The sequence below is a fragment of the Lithohypha guttulata genome (genome assembly GCF_036872675.1).
Source record: "Lithohypha guttulata strain CCFEE 5908 chromosome Unknown scaffold_4, whole genome shotgun sequence".
Taxonomy (NCBI): Eukaryota; Fungi; Ascomycota; class Eurotiomycetes; order Chaetothyriales; family Trichomeriaceae; genus Lithohypha; species Lithohypha guttulata.
The window spans coordinates 2,210,415-2,225,960 of record NW_027042753.1 but is presented as its reverse complement, the minus strand read 5'-3'; the positions used below and the strand labels follow the sequence as shown (position 1 = coordinate 2,225,960).

The 15,546-nt window shown below is 49.3% G+C and overlaps 5 protein-coding genes across 5 annotated transcripts; 1 reads left to right on the top strand and 4 right to left on the bottom strand.

Moving 5' to 3' along the window:
* Positions 1-650: 650 nt before the first annotated feature.
* cbc1 (Nuclear cap-binding protein subunit 1) lies at positions 651-3,290 on the bottom strand (the record flags this gene model as incomplete). Its single annotated transcript, XM_064900289.1, has 3 exons — positions 651-2,645; positions 2,695-3,173; positions 3,221-3,290. The coding sequence occupies 3 exons, from the start codon at positions 3,288-3,290 to the stop codon at positions 651-653; spliced, it is 2,544 nt and encodes an 847-aa protein (XP_064753601.1).
* Positions 3,291-3,966: 676 nt separating this feature from the next.
* On the bottom strand, positions 3,967-5,158 carry LTR64_005953 (uncharacterized protein; the record flags this gene model as incomplete). Its single annotated transcript, XM_064900288.1, has 3 exons — positions 3,967-4,055; positions 4,105-5,009; positions 5,103-5,158. The coding sequence occupies 3 exons, from the start codon at positions 5,156-5,158 to the stop codon at positions 3,967-3,969; spliced, it is 1,050 nt and encodes a 349-aa protein (XP_064753600.1).
* A 1,261-nt stretch (positions 5,159-6,419) lies between these two features.
* gsk3 (glycogen synthase kinase 3) lies at positions 6,420-7,897 on the bottom strand (the record flags this gene model as incomplete). The annotated part of the gene is made up of 6 exons (XM_064900287.1): positions 6,420-6,553; positions 6,617-7,015; positions 7,066-7,414; positions 7,474-7,557; positions 7,605-7,777; positions 7,849-7,897. 6 exons carry the CDS (start codon positions 7,895-7,897, stop codon positions 6,420-6,422), a joined length of 1,188 nt encoding a protein of 395 aa, XP_064753599.1.
* Positions 7,898-11,490: 3,593 nt separating this feature from the next.
* On the bottom strand, positions 11,491-12,257 carry TOM40 (translocase of outer mitochondrial membrane; the record flags this gene model as incomplete). Its single annotated transcript, XM_064900286.1, has 2 exons — positions 11,491-11,598; positions 11,652-12,257. The coding sequence occupies 2 exons, from the start codon at positions 12,255-12,257 to the stop codon at positions 11,491-11,493; spliced, it is 714 nt and encodes a 237-aa protein (XP_064753598.1).
* Positions 12,258-13,357: 1,100 nt separating this feature from the next.
* On the top strand, positions 13,358-15,085 carry LTR64_005950 (uncharacterized protein; the record flags this gene model as incomplete). The annotated part of the gene is made up of 3 exons (XM_064900285.1): positions 13,358-14,548; positions 14,595-14,771; positions 14,819-15,085. The coding sequence occupies 3 exons, from the start codon at positions 13,358-13,360 to the stop codon at positions 15,083-15,085; spliced, it is 1,635 nt and encodes a 544-aa protein (XP_064753597.1).
* Between the last annotated feature and the right edge of the window lie 461 nt (positions 15,086-15,546).

Sequence of the window (15,546 nt, the reverse complement as noted above, 5' to 3'; positions counted from 1 at the left end):
AAAACCCCATTGTCTGAATCATCACCAAGAGCTCCTTGTTCACTGACTGCAAACTGCCTGTATCAATCCCCTGCACGTACAGTGGATAACTCCAATGTACAATCTCAAGACCTTTGTGTTTTTAGAGTAAAACCCCAGAATCTTCACTGTAGCAGGCTCTCAATCTTTCCTCGCAGCCTGTAGTAAGTCATGATTGCCATGTTTCTAAACACAGCTGTATCATTCCACTTTTTGAGCCGTTTTGCAAACCCCTTCACTGTTGGCGTCCCTCTCATCGCGCAGAAAACAAAACCCCGACCCATTCGAGGATTTCAGATGGAAGATGTGCCTCATTCGAAGGTTATGTACACAGCGGTCGCACCGATTGTTTGAATCTAGCGGACTCGTACGAAAATTCGAAACTGCGGCAAGCACCGATCGTGGGCAGTAGTCCAAATACCCGATGGTTTGGTGCCGGAGCGGAAGTATGGACATGTATGGCAACGAGAGGCTGATGAGGAGAAATATTGCCCTTTTCCTAGACCTGCTGGATGAGAGACGGGTCGGGAGTATGCCTTCACAGCCTCACTGCAACATATTCAAGAGGCAAGATTGTGGCTTTAAGAACACCTCTCCGCAACGCATGCGAGGTAGCCCGTAGTATTACTAGCTCACTCTATCCCGTCTTCATCCATATCACCACCTCTCGATGCGCCCCTTTGCTCTTCTGAATTTCCATTTGCTTTACTTGCTGGTGCATCATCCATCTTCACCTCCGTGCTCTTCGTAGTCGGTTCCGGTTCGGCGGGCAAAGCAGGAAGTGGCTTCGCCATTTCCTCTTTCACCCAGTTTTGTTCAACTGCGGACCGTCGGCGAAACACCCTGAGCCACTTAGCACCCCACTCTCGTAGTATCTGCTCTTCTTCCGCTCTCAGTGCATCACTGCTCTCGATCATGCCATCTTCGCTTGCTGATGCTATACTACCAACAGCATCCTCGATTGCAGCAAACAGGTCTTTCATATCATTTAGCTCTTTGTCTAATGCAGCCTGTAACGTGCTTCTCTCCTCGTCACTCAATCGTGGGTCCCTCACTTTGGCAACGACTTGTCGTACGCGAGACACGACTTTGCTGGTGGTCTTCATGATCACTTCATAGCACCAATCTTTCGTGAGAACTGTTCCTCGCTCAATGCGATCTATCAAGGCCCATTCTACCACCGACATTGGGGTAATGATGCCGTAATTGAGAAGTTTGTCAACCAAGACCACACCCGTGCCAATTTGGAATTTCCAGAAATCGAGTACCGAACCGACAATTTGCTTGCGGCACTCGGCGTCTTGGTTGGCAATAGCAGAAAGACGTTCGCGCGATCGTTCAATGATGGCTAGCACATGTGATAAGGACTTGCTGCCAACGAAAAGGATCGACGTCATGTACACATCTGTCGAAGTGACCTTCGGATTTGCTAGACCTGCTTTTGATGCTTCTTGTTCAATGTCTGACAGAATCCCAGCGATGTCATCGTCAGATGCTTTTTGTCGTATCTTCTTGACAAGCTCCATAGCTTGGTCAGCGAAAGGGGTCGATGGGTCTTGGTAAACAAAGTCAGGCGTGTCTTTCTCCTTCTCGGGCGGAACCAGGGCTTGGTACGGCTCAGGGAGAACACCTTTGATTCTCTGTGCGAAGCTCAATCTGATCTCCTTGTCGAGAGCGTCAAGGATGAAGGCTTTCTTTGGACTGATGTCAGGCAGCTCCACATCATTGACCCATTCGGACCACTTCCATGTAAAGCCGAAATTACTCAAATGGTGGGAGAACCAGTCGAGAAAGCGTCGGCTGAGTTCGAGATCCATTCTATCGACGTTACGGTAGAGATATCGAATAGCTCGACCAAGACTCGGAGCGACCGCAGCTGGAGCGACTTTGCAAGATTCGGTCAAGACAGAGTGGTAGAAGACCGCTTTGTGCTCGGGCAAAGGTAACTGTAGTAGTTGAGAGAATGTCGCGTCAACAATAACGTCCTCGGGTTTCCACGCACTCTTGTCACCTGCAACTTCCCTGATCTTGTCAAATGCTGTGGCTCGCTTGACGAATGTGTCCGGAGCGAAGTACTGGTCCATGTCGATGAGGACTTTTCCTGCTACAAATCTATTAATGTGCATAACGTTGATGGCGTCGGATAAGGCATCTCTGATGAGTAGTGCGCTTGGGTCCGACGCCGGAGGGACGGTATCAATGTCTTGATCTGCGTATACCGAGAAGTAGACTTCTGGGAAAAGCTGTTTGTGGCCGGTCGAAAGAGTTTCGGGCAGGTTTATGGAGGGAAAAGGGTGTTTCTGAGCAGATGCAAGCAAATCTTCCTCCCCGGCAGGACGTGAGCCTTTCCATGGACGAGGCAAGCAGGGCAACATCCACCCATTCTTGGCCTCTACTTGCATGTGTTTTTGCAGTAGTGAGAGAACGCTCTCGAGGCTTGGAGGAGCACCCAACTCGGAAGAAGGATATGGATCGACTAGATTCTCGAGTATGTGGGGTGGCCCGGAGGCGATGATGGAGGTCTGATCGAGCAAAGAGGCAGCCTGAGCTTCGCATTCAGTGGCGGATGAGGCCATAGTATACGCGATGGTCAATAGAATGGTTTTCACGAGTTCAAGACCGAGAGTCTGTTGGGTAATTAGCTTGGGTCCCAACCATGTCTTAGAGACCACTCACATCTTCGCTGGAGGCTGTCTGCAGGTCTGCGGCACGACCGAAAAGCTCCTCAAGGAGCGGGAAGATTCCATCGCCCATGAACAGACCTTGCAGACAGGCTAAGAAGCGCAGGAGCAATTTAGCATCTCTCCAATGACCTTCATTGATCTTTTTCTGCAACTCCTCGCCGAACTTCTTCAGTATTTCTTCTGTGAACTCTGGCTTCTGCGTGTTCGTCTGAAGGACGATCGCTGCGACGAATGGAATCTTCAGAGGTTGCTCCAGGGACAGGGAGACAGCTATATCGAGGAACCCATTTGTCAAGTCGGTGTCAAAGTAGTTGTCTGCAATAGTTTTGGCGCTGTTCATGATGTCCTCTTCCACTCTTCGATGTGGTAATTCTGCGATACCAATGACTTGCTTCCTGAGCTTAATGGCTGGGGGCTCCTCGTATCTTCGTCGCTGGTACCTACCACCGCCATCGTAGTTATCGTCGTCGTCTGCGCTGGTCAGTCCCGAAGTCTGGGATGTAGAAGCGCAGACTCACCTCTGTTTCTCCGCTTTCTATTGTTGAAACCACCTCCTCCACCTCCTCGTCGTGGTCGATAATCACCCATTTCGAGGGCTCGCCAACCAGCAGCCTTTGTCACTAGGCGCAAATATCCAGTCCGATTAGACAGTGAGACCGATCAGAGTGTACGATTACGTCCCAGACAAATACGAAAATAATTGGCGTGTTATTTGTAGCAATAAGATCTTTCGCAAGGGAACTAGTACTTGACGCGCTGACGCAGTTTACGCGTGCTTTGCGACTCAGGGAAACCACTGCCAAGACGTCTTATGTCCGACTGCAACCCCTTTTCATTTCGCTCAGCGACAACTTGAGAATGTCCTCACTTACTATATACTACAAGTCACCTTTGACTATCATATTCGATCCTGGACGACATGACGTGCCGCAGTGTCCTAAACATCAAGTCCAAGACGCAGACGGTCTGCTCAGTTCAGTTTGCGGTTAGAGCCCCGTTCACGGCTTGTGCAACTTGAAACCAGATATTCAATTTCTTGACTTTGTCACACCTGTTGTAGATGTCGACTACCCTCTAGTACCAAGACATCATCATTCTTTTCAGACCCAGCATTGTCTATTCTCCCTAAACGGCTTGTTTGCGGATGCCATGTGGTATCTGGCTAACCCGATCACGTCCTGGTCGGCAAAAGTGTCGGAGTTCCCATAACAAAACTGCGGGCGTGCCCCCGACAGTTTTGCTGACCGAGACGTGCCGACCTTCTTTACTTCTGTGTCTGCCCAGTCGTACTTATGCGTACTACCGGCTTCGCACTAGTATCTGCACCTAACCACAACATATCTGGCCGGCTGTCTATGTATGTGTTAGCACGAGTCATAATTGAATGGTATGAAACACTCACAATGCCCTCCAGCGTCGGCAAATGTCTTGGCCTTCACCACTTGCTCCAAATCGAGGTCAGCTATAATCAGGTTCTCTTTCGTTGTCCCTGCTTCACTGAGTACTCGGCCATCGGGACCGATAACTGCTGAACTGCCCTGGATGGGATGACCCATAAGTGGACTTCCCGCGGTACTCATCAGCTTGATGCCTGCTTCACCAATCACTCCAGTACAATGCAGCACATATGCTTGCGCCTCGACTGCATAGGTCTGTGAAAGATTCCTACAGCCTGGAAACTTGTTAGCCTTGTCGCATGGTAATGTGGTAGTACCACCTTCCACACTCATGCTCCAAAAGCCTGGGCTTCCATTGACAAAATCATCCAACGGAGGCCAAGCAGCGACATGAATCTCCTCGTTCTGTGCGAGCGTGTAATATTTCAGCAATGGCTGGATGTGCTCCCAGCATGATAGACCTCCTACTCGGCCAGCATCAGGAAGAGCCACAACAGAAGCTAAACAGTCCCCAGAAGCGTCGCCGAAAATTGTCCTTTCCATGTGTGTAGGCTTCATCTTGCGTCTTCTCATGACGATCTTACCGTTCTCGTCGATCAGTGCCTGTGCAATGTATACAGAATTGCCTTCCCTCTCAGAGAAACCTAGAGACACGTTGATCTGGTTCGTTGCAGCAGCTTCACATATCCGTCGCATTTGCGCGCTATCTATGACCAGGGAGTTCTTGACATATTTCACTCCAAGTTCGAAGTCGACGTTCCTTGTCCAAATCCAGGCTGGATACCCGGGGATCCAGCACTCTGAAAAAGCAACTAGTTTTGCTCCGGCTTGAGCTGCTTCCTCAATTATCTTGCATGTCTTTTGAACCCCAGCCTCGAGGTCGAGCCAAGCAGCTTCGTGCTGGGTCACACTTCGTATCTTGTGTCAGCTTCGGAAACTGTCTTGATCGTACACCACCATGAGGACTTGGGAGGACGCTGATATAAATAGCTGAGTCACTTACGCCACACGAATATGGGACTCCTTCGTGGTCTTCGCTGCCGCTACCGCTTCTGCCATCTTGCCAAGCTTGCTTCTCCGGAATACCAGGCGAATTGAAGCACCGACAACGAGGAAGAATGAAGCCGTGAACGCTGTCAATGACTCGTCTCATATACAGCGCGCCATAATTCCGCGTGGCCCGAGTGGCTGGTACTCGCTGAAGCTCAAGCTCAAACTCTAGTGTCATTATACGTGATTAGATAAAGGTTATGCCAACCATGCCGCGAGCGATTGGAGGGAGACGCGGGGTGATCTTCAAGTGCGGTCTTCGTCTATAACTTTACAGATCCTGCTGTTACGAAGCAGGAGGGAATGATACGCCCACTTTTGAACTGGAGTATCTCTGAGTAGCCTTACAAGTCGCGGGTGGAGATGGTACGGAATTCACAAATGCTTATAACCACCAACATGTTCCGCACAAAACACATAGATCAAGCATGCCAGATGCGCAGGGATGGCGAGGAACGACCTTGTGTTTCAATTAGGCAAATAAGTGCTGTGCAGGATGTACCCACTGTATCGCAATCTCGTTCAGAATTGCTAGGCAAGTAGGAGTCAAGTGTACACCAGGTATCTTTGCCGGCTCCAGTAATTTTAGCATGCACGATGCAAGCAACTTGGGCTTGACTGACACTGACCGAGCGACCACATTGCAACTGTGATGGTTTGTCCCTGCCTTGCGAGAAGTATCAAGGTAGGTTGATCTATTGATGTAACGCCAATGAAATCTAATGTGTAGGCTTCGTTGCCCCAAACCTACAGTTTCTGCAAAGTTGCACATTCTCAAGCATCGTGCAGTAATGAAGGGGCGAGACAGCAGCTCATTTTAGTCGTGCCCTCATCCTTAGGTCTTGCGTAGAGGTCGTACACAACGTGGTTGTTAGCACAGTAAATCCTCTCTAGCTGTTCGAATTCCGCCTCCAACCAACATCACGTTGTTTTAAGCACATGCGCAGTCGAGTCCTCCTCCTATTCCTCAATTCTTCGTGATTCCATTCCGTAGGCATGATTCTTGCAGGTGCGCCACGGAAACAAGGCGGTTCAGACGCAGGTCGCCTTTGCCGCGCCATTGGATATGAAGGAAAGGAAACCCATTCTGAGCCCTAACACGCATCAGAGCTAGTGTACCATATGCAAGCTCGAAATCGATATTTCAAGCCCCATACTGTAACTCCCGTCGAGCCAAACGTGGTGTACGCACTGCAAATCTTAACAAGGAGTCTGCCAATATTCGAACATCGTTCCATCGTGAACAGCCGTGATCATGATTGAACTATTGTCAATCCAGCCGGGCAATCATCTCGTCCTTCGTTAGTGGGGTGAGGTTGTCAATGTCCAATCCTTGAGCCTTGAGGGTAGGTCGAACATGTGGTGGCACCAGTTTCTCGTTTAGTTGCGTAGCAATAGACAATTCTATTAGAAATGAAAGTTAGCCCACAAAAGACCTTAAAGTCACCGCAGGGTTGATGAACTTACCATGGTGATTGAAGTTGAATAAAGCCGGAAGTTCACGTGATTGGCCTCCGGCATGGCGAGAGTCAGGAAGTCGAGTGTTCGGATCCCTCAATTCGTCGAAAAATGGTTGGCACATCGCTTCAATCGCTGACAATCTTTGGGTGGGTGTGTACTCCAGCAGTGCCGAGATGAGGTCAATAGCCTCCGGAGACGCTTTTCGGAATACTTTGTTGAAAGGATGTGGCTTGATCTGAGGGAACTTGTGCTCCATGTAGTTGGGGTTCATGGTGCGTATCTGATCTCGAGTAGGTGTTCCCAAAACTTTGATAATCTCGACCAACTGATCGATACCAGATTCTCCTGGGAAGAGTGGTTGGCCGAGCATGAGTTCAGCCATAACACAACCCGTAGACCAGACGTCTGAGAATGATTAGTGCGGTGTAGCAATGACGTGACTGGATTCCACTTACCGATCTTTGTGGTATAATTCGTGGCCCCAAAAATCAGTTCGGGAGCACGATAGTACCTCGAGCAAATGTAGGACACATTGGGCTCGGATTCCACCAGGATCTTAGCACTTCCAAAGTCACACAGCTTGAGCACACCAGTCGTAGGATCGAGCAACAAATTCTGTGGTTTAATGTCTCTGTGACAAATCCCTTGCGAATGTATGTATGCCAGAGATCTGAAGAGTTGATAAATATACAATTTGACTTCGAGGATGGGCATTGTTGTCTTCATCTTGTTGAAATATCGTGATGCTCGATAGACTGTTTCGGGAACGAACTCGAGGACGAGGTTTAGATAGACTTCGTCTTTCTGCGACCCGAGTTAGTTCGCATGCTCTCACGTTTTGCATCTGCGCAAGACTGGCTTACCCTTTCCCCATTCGAATAGTAGAAGGCCTTCAGTTCGACGATATTTGGATGACGGACAATGCGCATGATCTGCAACTCCCGATTCTGCCCAAATCAGTACCGAAGCTATTCAGAGATGGCGAACAGCTGACCTTGAATCTTTTGTCCTGTAACACTCTCTTGATCGCGGCGTCCTCTCCACTTGGTGAAAGTTTCGTCTGAAAGACCACACCAAAGGAGCCATTTCCAACTATCTTGCATTGCGTGTATTGAATCTCCCGCTGCTCTCCGGTGAGGCCATCTTGGACCTTTTCACGAACGACCTCTGGATGGAAGGTTAGTGCACGCAATGACGAGAGATACCAGACCGCTTTCGCAGGCATTAGACGAACGTACCACCCATTCGTAGACCGGAAAATGGACCACCGGGTCTATTCTGCGACATTTCTCGCCTTCAGGAAACTAGGTATTCTCCTTTTTTGACAGCCACGGTGGTGGACTGTGACCGGACTCGAGGAAGGGCTGACGCCAGGTTGTGTTGCTTGGGCGAAGAGTGAGGGAGAGATTGTAGAGGTTGTGGGTAACACGGCTTGCATCCAATACCACGTAGAATTCGTGGTAGACGATGCACAGCACGATTTGGATAAGACCAAGTTATGGCGCGGACGACAGTAAGGTGAGAGACGTAGAGTGCAGAGTATGCGGACGACCAAGCGCTATTTCCCCACCCGGTGAGTAGAGCAGGAACAGTCAAAGAGGGGTGCGCGATCGTAGGTAATGGATTCTAGGTTGAACAATGAAAGGAGATGATAGTGGTTTTGAATGTGATTTGGGAACCGAGTCAATAACACCGACTGTGAGACTTGGTACAGTTAAAGATGATCAGTTTGGGCATGTAAAGATAGAGAGAGCGGGAATCACAAGTAGGATCATTGGCGTTTGAGACTTGAAGGGGACCCAAATTATTGATCGTTGTGTCCGCATCCACCTGAAGCTGGAGGGTCATCAAGCACTGCAGGGCAGGCTCCGCACCTTTGCCTGGGGACGCACATGTAATTAGCTATGGACCACGCGCTTCTTTACATCTATACTTGAAGCTGTGAGCTTGTGCACACGCATATGGACGAGCACGACCTCCTGTCGCCCATCTTAAAGATACAACTAGACATTGGGGCAGGTTCCAAGCAGCATTCGCCGTCACAAGAGCAAACGCTCGTCTCTGAGTGCGCACTCTGGCTCACGCCCAACCAACCCACATTAGGCGATCGACTACCCAGACTTTATGACACCACTAAATAAGGCCAGTTCGTCATAAAGTCATGGTGAGTCTCTCCCGTTCACACGACATCCAGCGCCATCATCAGCTATGATATTCGAGGCGTGACAGCAAGAACAGATCAGTCGCTGACTGACCTGAGAATGTAAGACAGACATGTCCACGTTGGCATGCTGGTGATAACCTCGTCGCCATCCGGCATGACCTGCACGTCTAGACGGATCGACTGCAGGTTGGCTCAGAGCATGAACCCATGCAGTGCAAAATGTTACCCGTCGCTGTTCTGCCGCTGCACTGCTGCAGCGAGACCCAGGGGCAAAGTCATCTGACAGTGCAAAATGAGATCCACCACACACGAATCAGCGCTTCCCAAGTTCGAGCCGTATGCCAGATTGCTCGACCTTGGATACCCAATCGCACATTTGCTTCAATTTGCAGAGCCCCAGCGCCTGACATCAGTAATATTCAACGAACCTCCAACGGCCAGGATCATGCCGTACCCCATGCACTATTCAACGCACTCCTCATTCTGCAGAATTAAGTACAGCTCCAGGCTAATAAAAAGATTGGAAATGGACCTCGAAGGAAGCGAGAACTGGTCGCTTTGTGCCTGCCGTTGCTTCGGTACGTCATTAGCACGATCTTTCTCTGGCTAATTACATTGTAGTCTCTACGGAGTACATGCAGCTAACTTGGCAGCGTTTTTCCTGCTGTAATGCGAGCTCGAGGCATTGATCTTTTCGTAGTATTGTATCGCACGTGTGTCAGAGGATTTCGTGTGCCTGAAATAGATCATCAGCATTACTCAGGCACGCCGCGCAGTCCAGGCTGTCTCATTCACCACTGGCATTCTTAGAACGACTTGTAACAACCGCTGTTGCCGCGTCTCGTGCTTGCCCACCTGACCACGCTGGAAATTGGCTCCAACTAGTATGATGTGCATGGCCGGCAAGACCTTACCATTTCCGATTCGCAGAGTGTCCTTTAGCTTCAAATCGTGTCACTGGACCAATCTGCAGCTTCCTCTCACATGTGGTTCATGCAGAATTGCCTCCGATTGTGGCCCATGCCATCTTCCTCGTCCGGGTAAGCTCAGCGTAGCCTGGAACCCGTCCGATACAACCATCAATACCGTCTGTTCGGTATGAAATGTGCAGCTGCGGATATCGAAGACTGCTGACACCGCAAAATGTTTGAGACAATATCGCGGCGGCCCGCTCTCAGTTTCCGATAAGTGGATTGCTGGAGGCTTTTAGCACCGTTGAGCTGCATCACCAGGAACCTTAGGAAATCTGATTCCTGGCGTCTTTGCTCTCGACACAGATCGTGACGAGGAAGACGTGACAGACACGTTTCTGTACTCGTCGGATCTTCCTGCTATCGTAGTAGTAAGCGGGCTCCACTATCTTCTGAACGTCAACATATAGTCCATATGCCTGGCGTCGATGTCAGAAAGCCATGGCTTCTTCAATCACCTTGGCTTCACCACTTGCAAACACCTGGAACACTGAGGGCAACCAGCGCTACGTTACATGACAGCGACTAGCAAGTCGACCACACTGCCAGTGCTGTCATATACGTGACATGCGAGGAGAGATCTGGATCAAGGACTAGGAGACCACAGCATCACTTCTGCAAGGCTAAGGCAATCGCTTATGCCGTCTTCTGCATCAACCTGCACGTGAGGGATATTATCTAAATACACGTTCGCTCTCGTTGGCCGTTTGTGTATTCGGATCAAGATCGTTCTGCTCCTCAACAGGTACTAATTCGATGCACGGTACACTCCTGCTTTGGCTGGCTGCAGGAGTCCGCCTGCGATACTACAGACTCCGCCGTGGACGGCCGTCAAACGACTGTGCCCGTTGGCATGAGCAAAGGTACCTAATATTTTTGGAACATTCTGCACAAACACCGGATATATTATCCTAGGCACGGATGTGCCTGTGCTCCTGAGTGTTGTTATGCGAGATTAAATAATAACTATCGCCTACTGCCACATGCAATGATCAAGGTTTCTATCTGGCGGTCCAGTCCTTTGAAGCGTGACGTGACAGGCACTGTGTAAGGCTTGACTGCTGATATCTCATTGACACGAGTCAGCGGCAGATCACGACCAGCATTCAGTGACAATATTTACGAGTATGAGCAGGTTTTATGTCAAGCATAGCTAAGCTCAGCACAAGATCTTGTAGGATATCCACTGGAACTTACGCGTTGTGCTGGAGCACAACATCATGCCGGCAGGATACTGGCACTCTCAGACTTCAGCGCAGCACTGACATTTCAGACTGGTCACATAAGGAGAGCAGATGTTGTCAAGCAATGTATGAATGGTTCACCCTTCGTCCAGATCCTTGCCGCTAATCAGCTGTGCAGAGAGCTCATTCGAGAGACGTCGTAATAGTACATAGGCTCGGCCAGCGGCAATATTATTTATTCGCAAGTCCATAGCAAGGACAAGACGCCAACGCCTGTGCTAGCCTTGCATTTTCGTCAAATACACAACACGCCTGCTCTTCATGTACGATGCGACTTGATACAGAAGTTCCGACCTTGTGCTAACCAGCCACATTCATGCTTGCAATCCTTGCTATTATAAGATTTTTGAAGATCCAGTTCGCATCAGATCATATCTGCAGGGGATTGATATCATATGCTTCGGGAGTCAAGAATTGATAAAACATTGTGGTCGAGTCGAAGTTGGTCGAAGTGGTTATAGATTGGAAGATCGACAAGGTTTTCATGGTAGGTACAAAGGTCTAGTATGGAGGTGGGATATCGTTCTGGATTTCTCCGCTCTGCATTTTCGCTTCGAGTTCTTCTGGGCTGGTTTCTATTGAGACACCAAGACCGAGCTTATGGGTTCCCTGAGACAATGTTAGCATTCGGACAAGGTGATTACGCAGACGTGACGACGTACCTTCCACTGATCGATCTCAGCGGCAAAGTTGAGGGTGATAGCTGGACCGACTCGCTTTTCCAGTACACATCCAACCTTTCCAGCGCTGTCGACCTGTGCACGATAGACAGCTGTAGCAAAGTTGTATTTAACGCCCACGGTCGTTTGACCCTCTTTTCGCATACCACTGAACATGCCTGCACCTCCCATACCAGGAGCAAACTGTAGCTGACAATCGACTCCGGCGTCGACCTTTTCTGATAGTCGTTTCCAATACGAGGCTCCTAGCTGACCTGAAGCGTGCACCTGCGCGCTAGCTATCCAGTCTGCATTCTTGTATCGTGCGGCATATGATACCGCAGTCTCGGGTTTTGCGCCCATTGAAGCTCTTTGCCAGACACCTTCCAGACCCAGGGCAAGTTTTGGAGTGATAGACTGCATGTAGTCTCCGATCACAATGGCAGTCAACCCGCCTTCCAATAGTGATGGGTTGAGAACTTTTACTGATGCAGAAAAGTCATTGCCCGTATATTCATTCTCAATCTGCAACATCGACTGCGGTGACCGGGGGTCGATCTGAGTTTGGGTACGAGTGACCCATTGCGGCGTCCATCTAAGGTTTCCCATTGCTTGCACTGATTGATCGCTCGAGAACGTGCCTTGTAACATCATCTATATGACCTTGTTAGTATGCAGTCCGAGAACGATAATGCTAGCTATACTCTTGAGTTTCCGTACATGGCGAGCATCTGCCATGGAGGAAGAACATTGGAGCCCATCGCGAAGCCATGTTGCATTCGAAATAAAGGAGATATACTGAAGAATTTCTGTAGATCGCATCGCAGACCAGAAAACATATGGTTCGTTAACAATACATCTCGCTGCACTTCTCTTGCTATGCCTTCCACTGTGCCAGGATTGAGCAGACCAAGCGCTATCCTTCGCTCAGCTAGGTTGCTATATGTATCGTTGATGGCTGCTGATATCGCATTATTGGTAAGGAAGGATAAAGGCCCTGAGCTAGGCTCATCGATGGTCACTGTAGCCATCTTCAGGAGAGAGTGAAGCTTCGTTGGTCGGGTTTATCGTAGCGTATGTTGTACCACCATACACAAGCAAGATCAAGGAATCGGGAAGAAAGGTAATCGAGATGAAACACAAAAGCGCTGCACCAGAAGAAATTGGTTGCGCTGTGCTTGATGCTCACAAGCTGCTGAGCCAAAAATCCGCGTTTCTCTATCGCTACTGATGCATCATTAACGGTCGGATCAAGTGCTTGGCCGACTCAGGCAGTCACACAGCCAGAAAGTCGGCAATATTCTTCGAAGTCTGTTGCTTATCCTGTCACGTGCATACAACTCTTCCGTGAGACGATAATAATGACACAGAGCGAGCTTGTATTCTGTCGCGATAGGCGTGGGTCAAAGGCTTCGGAACACCACCGATAGATTGTCTATCTTCGCCCTTGTATTATCCATATCCACTTCATGCTCGTCGTATTGATATGGACGATTCTGCTAGGTGTCTGATTCTGTCGTTCTCTATAGACAACTCGGCCGTTCTCCATGGGACACTAACTTGAGCTGATTGAGCAGGATAACTCAACTGAGTTGTGTGCACCAGGACCGTGCGGACAAAAGGACTGTCAACTGTCAACTTGCTACTGACTTTATCGTTCCAGCAGCTACCACACATTCATCCCAGAAGGCATATTTGATACACATGATATGGACACCTTATTGACGGCGGATGCCGCTCTCAATTCACCTAGATACCGACGAAAATCCAGTACATTCATCGATGCCATTCATGATCTCCCCGAGAAGGCCGAGCTGGCACCAGCACAACTCTATAGCACAGAGTCTGGCCGTTTGTTCCATGCCGGTCGTATTGTCATTGCAACTGTCGGGCTACCAGCTCGAGGCAAGACACATATCTCCGTAGCCCTTGCGCGATACTTACGATGGTTGGGAGTCAAGACGAGGATCTTTCATCTGGGTGATTACCGAAGGGCTCTTGTAGGACAGGGCCAAGACGTCCCAGATGATTACTTCTTCGTGAATGCATCAGCGAGCTCAGTCTTGCTCAGACAGAAGATACTCAAGAAGTGCCGAGAGGACATCTATGACTTTCTCAACCATGAGAATGGTCAGATTGCCATATATGATGCTGTCAACCCCTTGTCTGCCGGGCGGAAGTCGTTGGCCAAAGAGTTTGCCAAGCACGATGTGAAATGCTTATTCATCGAATCCAGCTGCGATGATCAGAGGATTATCGAAGAAAATGTTCGAAGTGTCAAGATTTCCTCGCCTGATTATCAGAACTGGAGTGAAGATGACGCTGTGAAGCACTATCTAAATAGGATAGCTGCCAAAATCCCGCACTTCGAGACAATGGAGGAGCTGGATCTAGACTGGATCAAAATGATCAATGCTGGAGAACGTCTGATCATTAACAACAAGAGCTTCGGCTACTTGTCTCATCGGATAGTGTTCTACTTGCTCAATTTACACATCAAATCCAGACATACGTATTTCGCAAGAGCTGGTGTTACCCTTGAGGAGGAGTCCTTCAAGGCTGACGCAAGTCTTTCACCTGCAGGTGTAGACTATGCCAAAAAGATGACAGAAACGTTGCTAAAGCATAGAGAAGAAGAGATGGGGATGTTGCGTGAGAAAGGTGGCACTGAAGCACAACTGAAACCCCTGATAGTCTGGACTTCGACGCGACGACGGACGGTGGAGACGTCCACATTCCTGGCTGCTCGTGGGTACCAAGTCAGACAGCGGTCACAAATGAGTCAGCTCAACCCTGGCGTATGTGAGAAAAAGACGGAGCGCAGGATTCAGAACGAATACCCCGATGAGGTAGAGAAACACGATCTAGATCCATATCACCATCGCTTCCCTAGAGCTGAGGTAAGATGATCCACTCCTGAATGTACACATCCTGACCGCTAACTAGTCATACCACGACGTTGCTGTTCGACTAGAGCCAATCATCCTCGAACTCGAACGCGAACAGAATGACCTTCTGATCGTCGCCCACGAGAGCGTTTTGCGAGTGTTATACGGATACCTGATGGCCTGTAATGCAGCTGACATCCCTTTGCTTTCCTTTCCTCGAGACGAGATCATAGAGGTATTCATCCACCACTTTTGATATTCCATCACACTGACAACAGATAGATCATCCCAGCGAGCTACAACAACCAAGCCAAGCGCATAAAAATACCCGATCTGCCACCAGAAATCATACCTGCGTCGCCTGAAGGACCGAAAGCTGCGGCCCCACCCAGTGGCTGGGCAACTCCCCAACCAGGGCTAGGAAGTGGTATAGCGAGCCCTGGTTTCAAGGCAGGGACATCAAATGGTGGCAATACCCCGACTGGTGCCAAGACGCCGCCTGCAGAGGGAGAGCACGATATTGCGATCAGGATCCATGATGTCGTTTAATGTCGAACCGAGGAACCTTGTAGAGCACTCATGAAAGTACGAAATTTTGGTGTTTATGGTTGTCGCTTCTGAATAGCTTTAGACCTTAGATATTGTTAGACACCTTTTGTGAAGACTCGGCGAGATCGACTTTGTGGTTGTGAAGCTGGCAATTCGCAAACGTCTCAGCACCGAAGGTTGTTTCTGAAAAGAGTATCTTCATCCTCCATGTAGGGTTGACACAAACAACACGTTGTCGCCCTCTCTCAGCTCGTAATGATCTTCGCCTTCCAGCTCCCAATCTGCTTCGTTGATCAACACCAGAATGCCGGGACGACTGTTCCAGGTTAATACGTCTTGCAACATCGAAGAAGACCGATCGAAGCCTGACATGACCCTGAAACCATAGCTCAAGCTCAACGAGAGACTCACATGTTTCCCTCGAGTACAAATAAGTCCTTCCTCGAGTCCTTCATGAGATG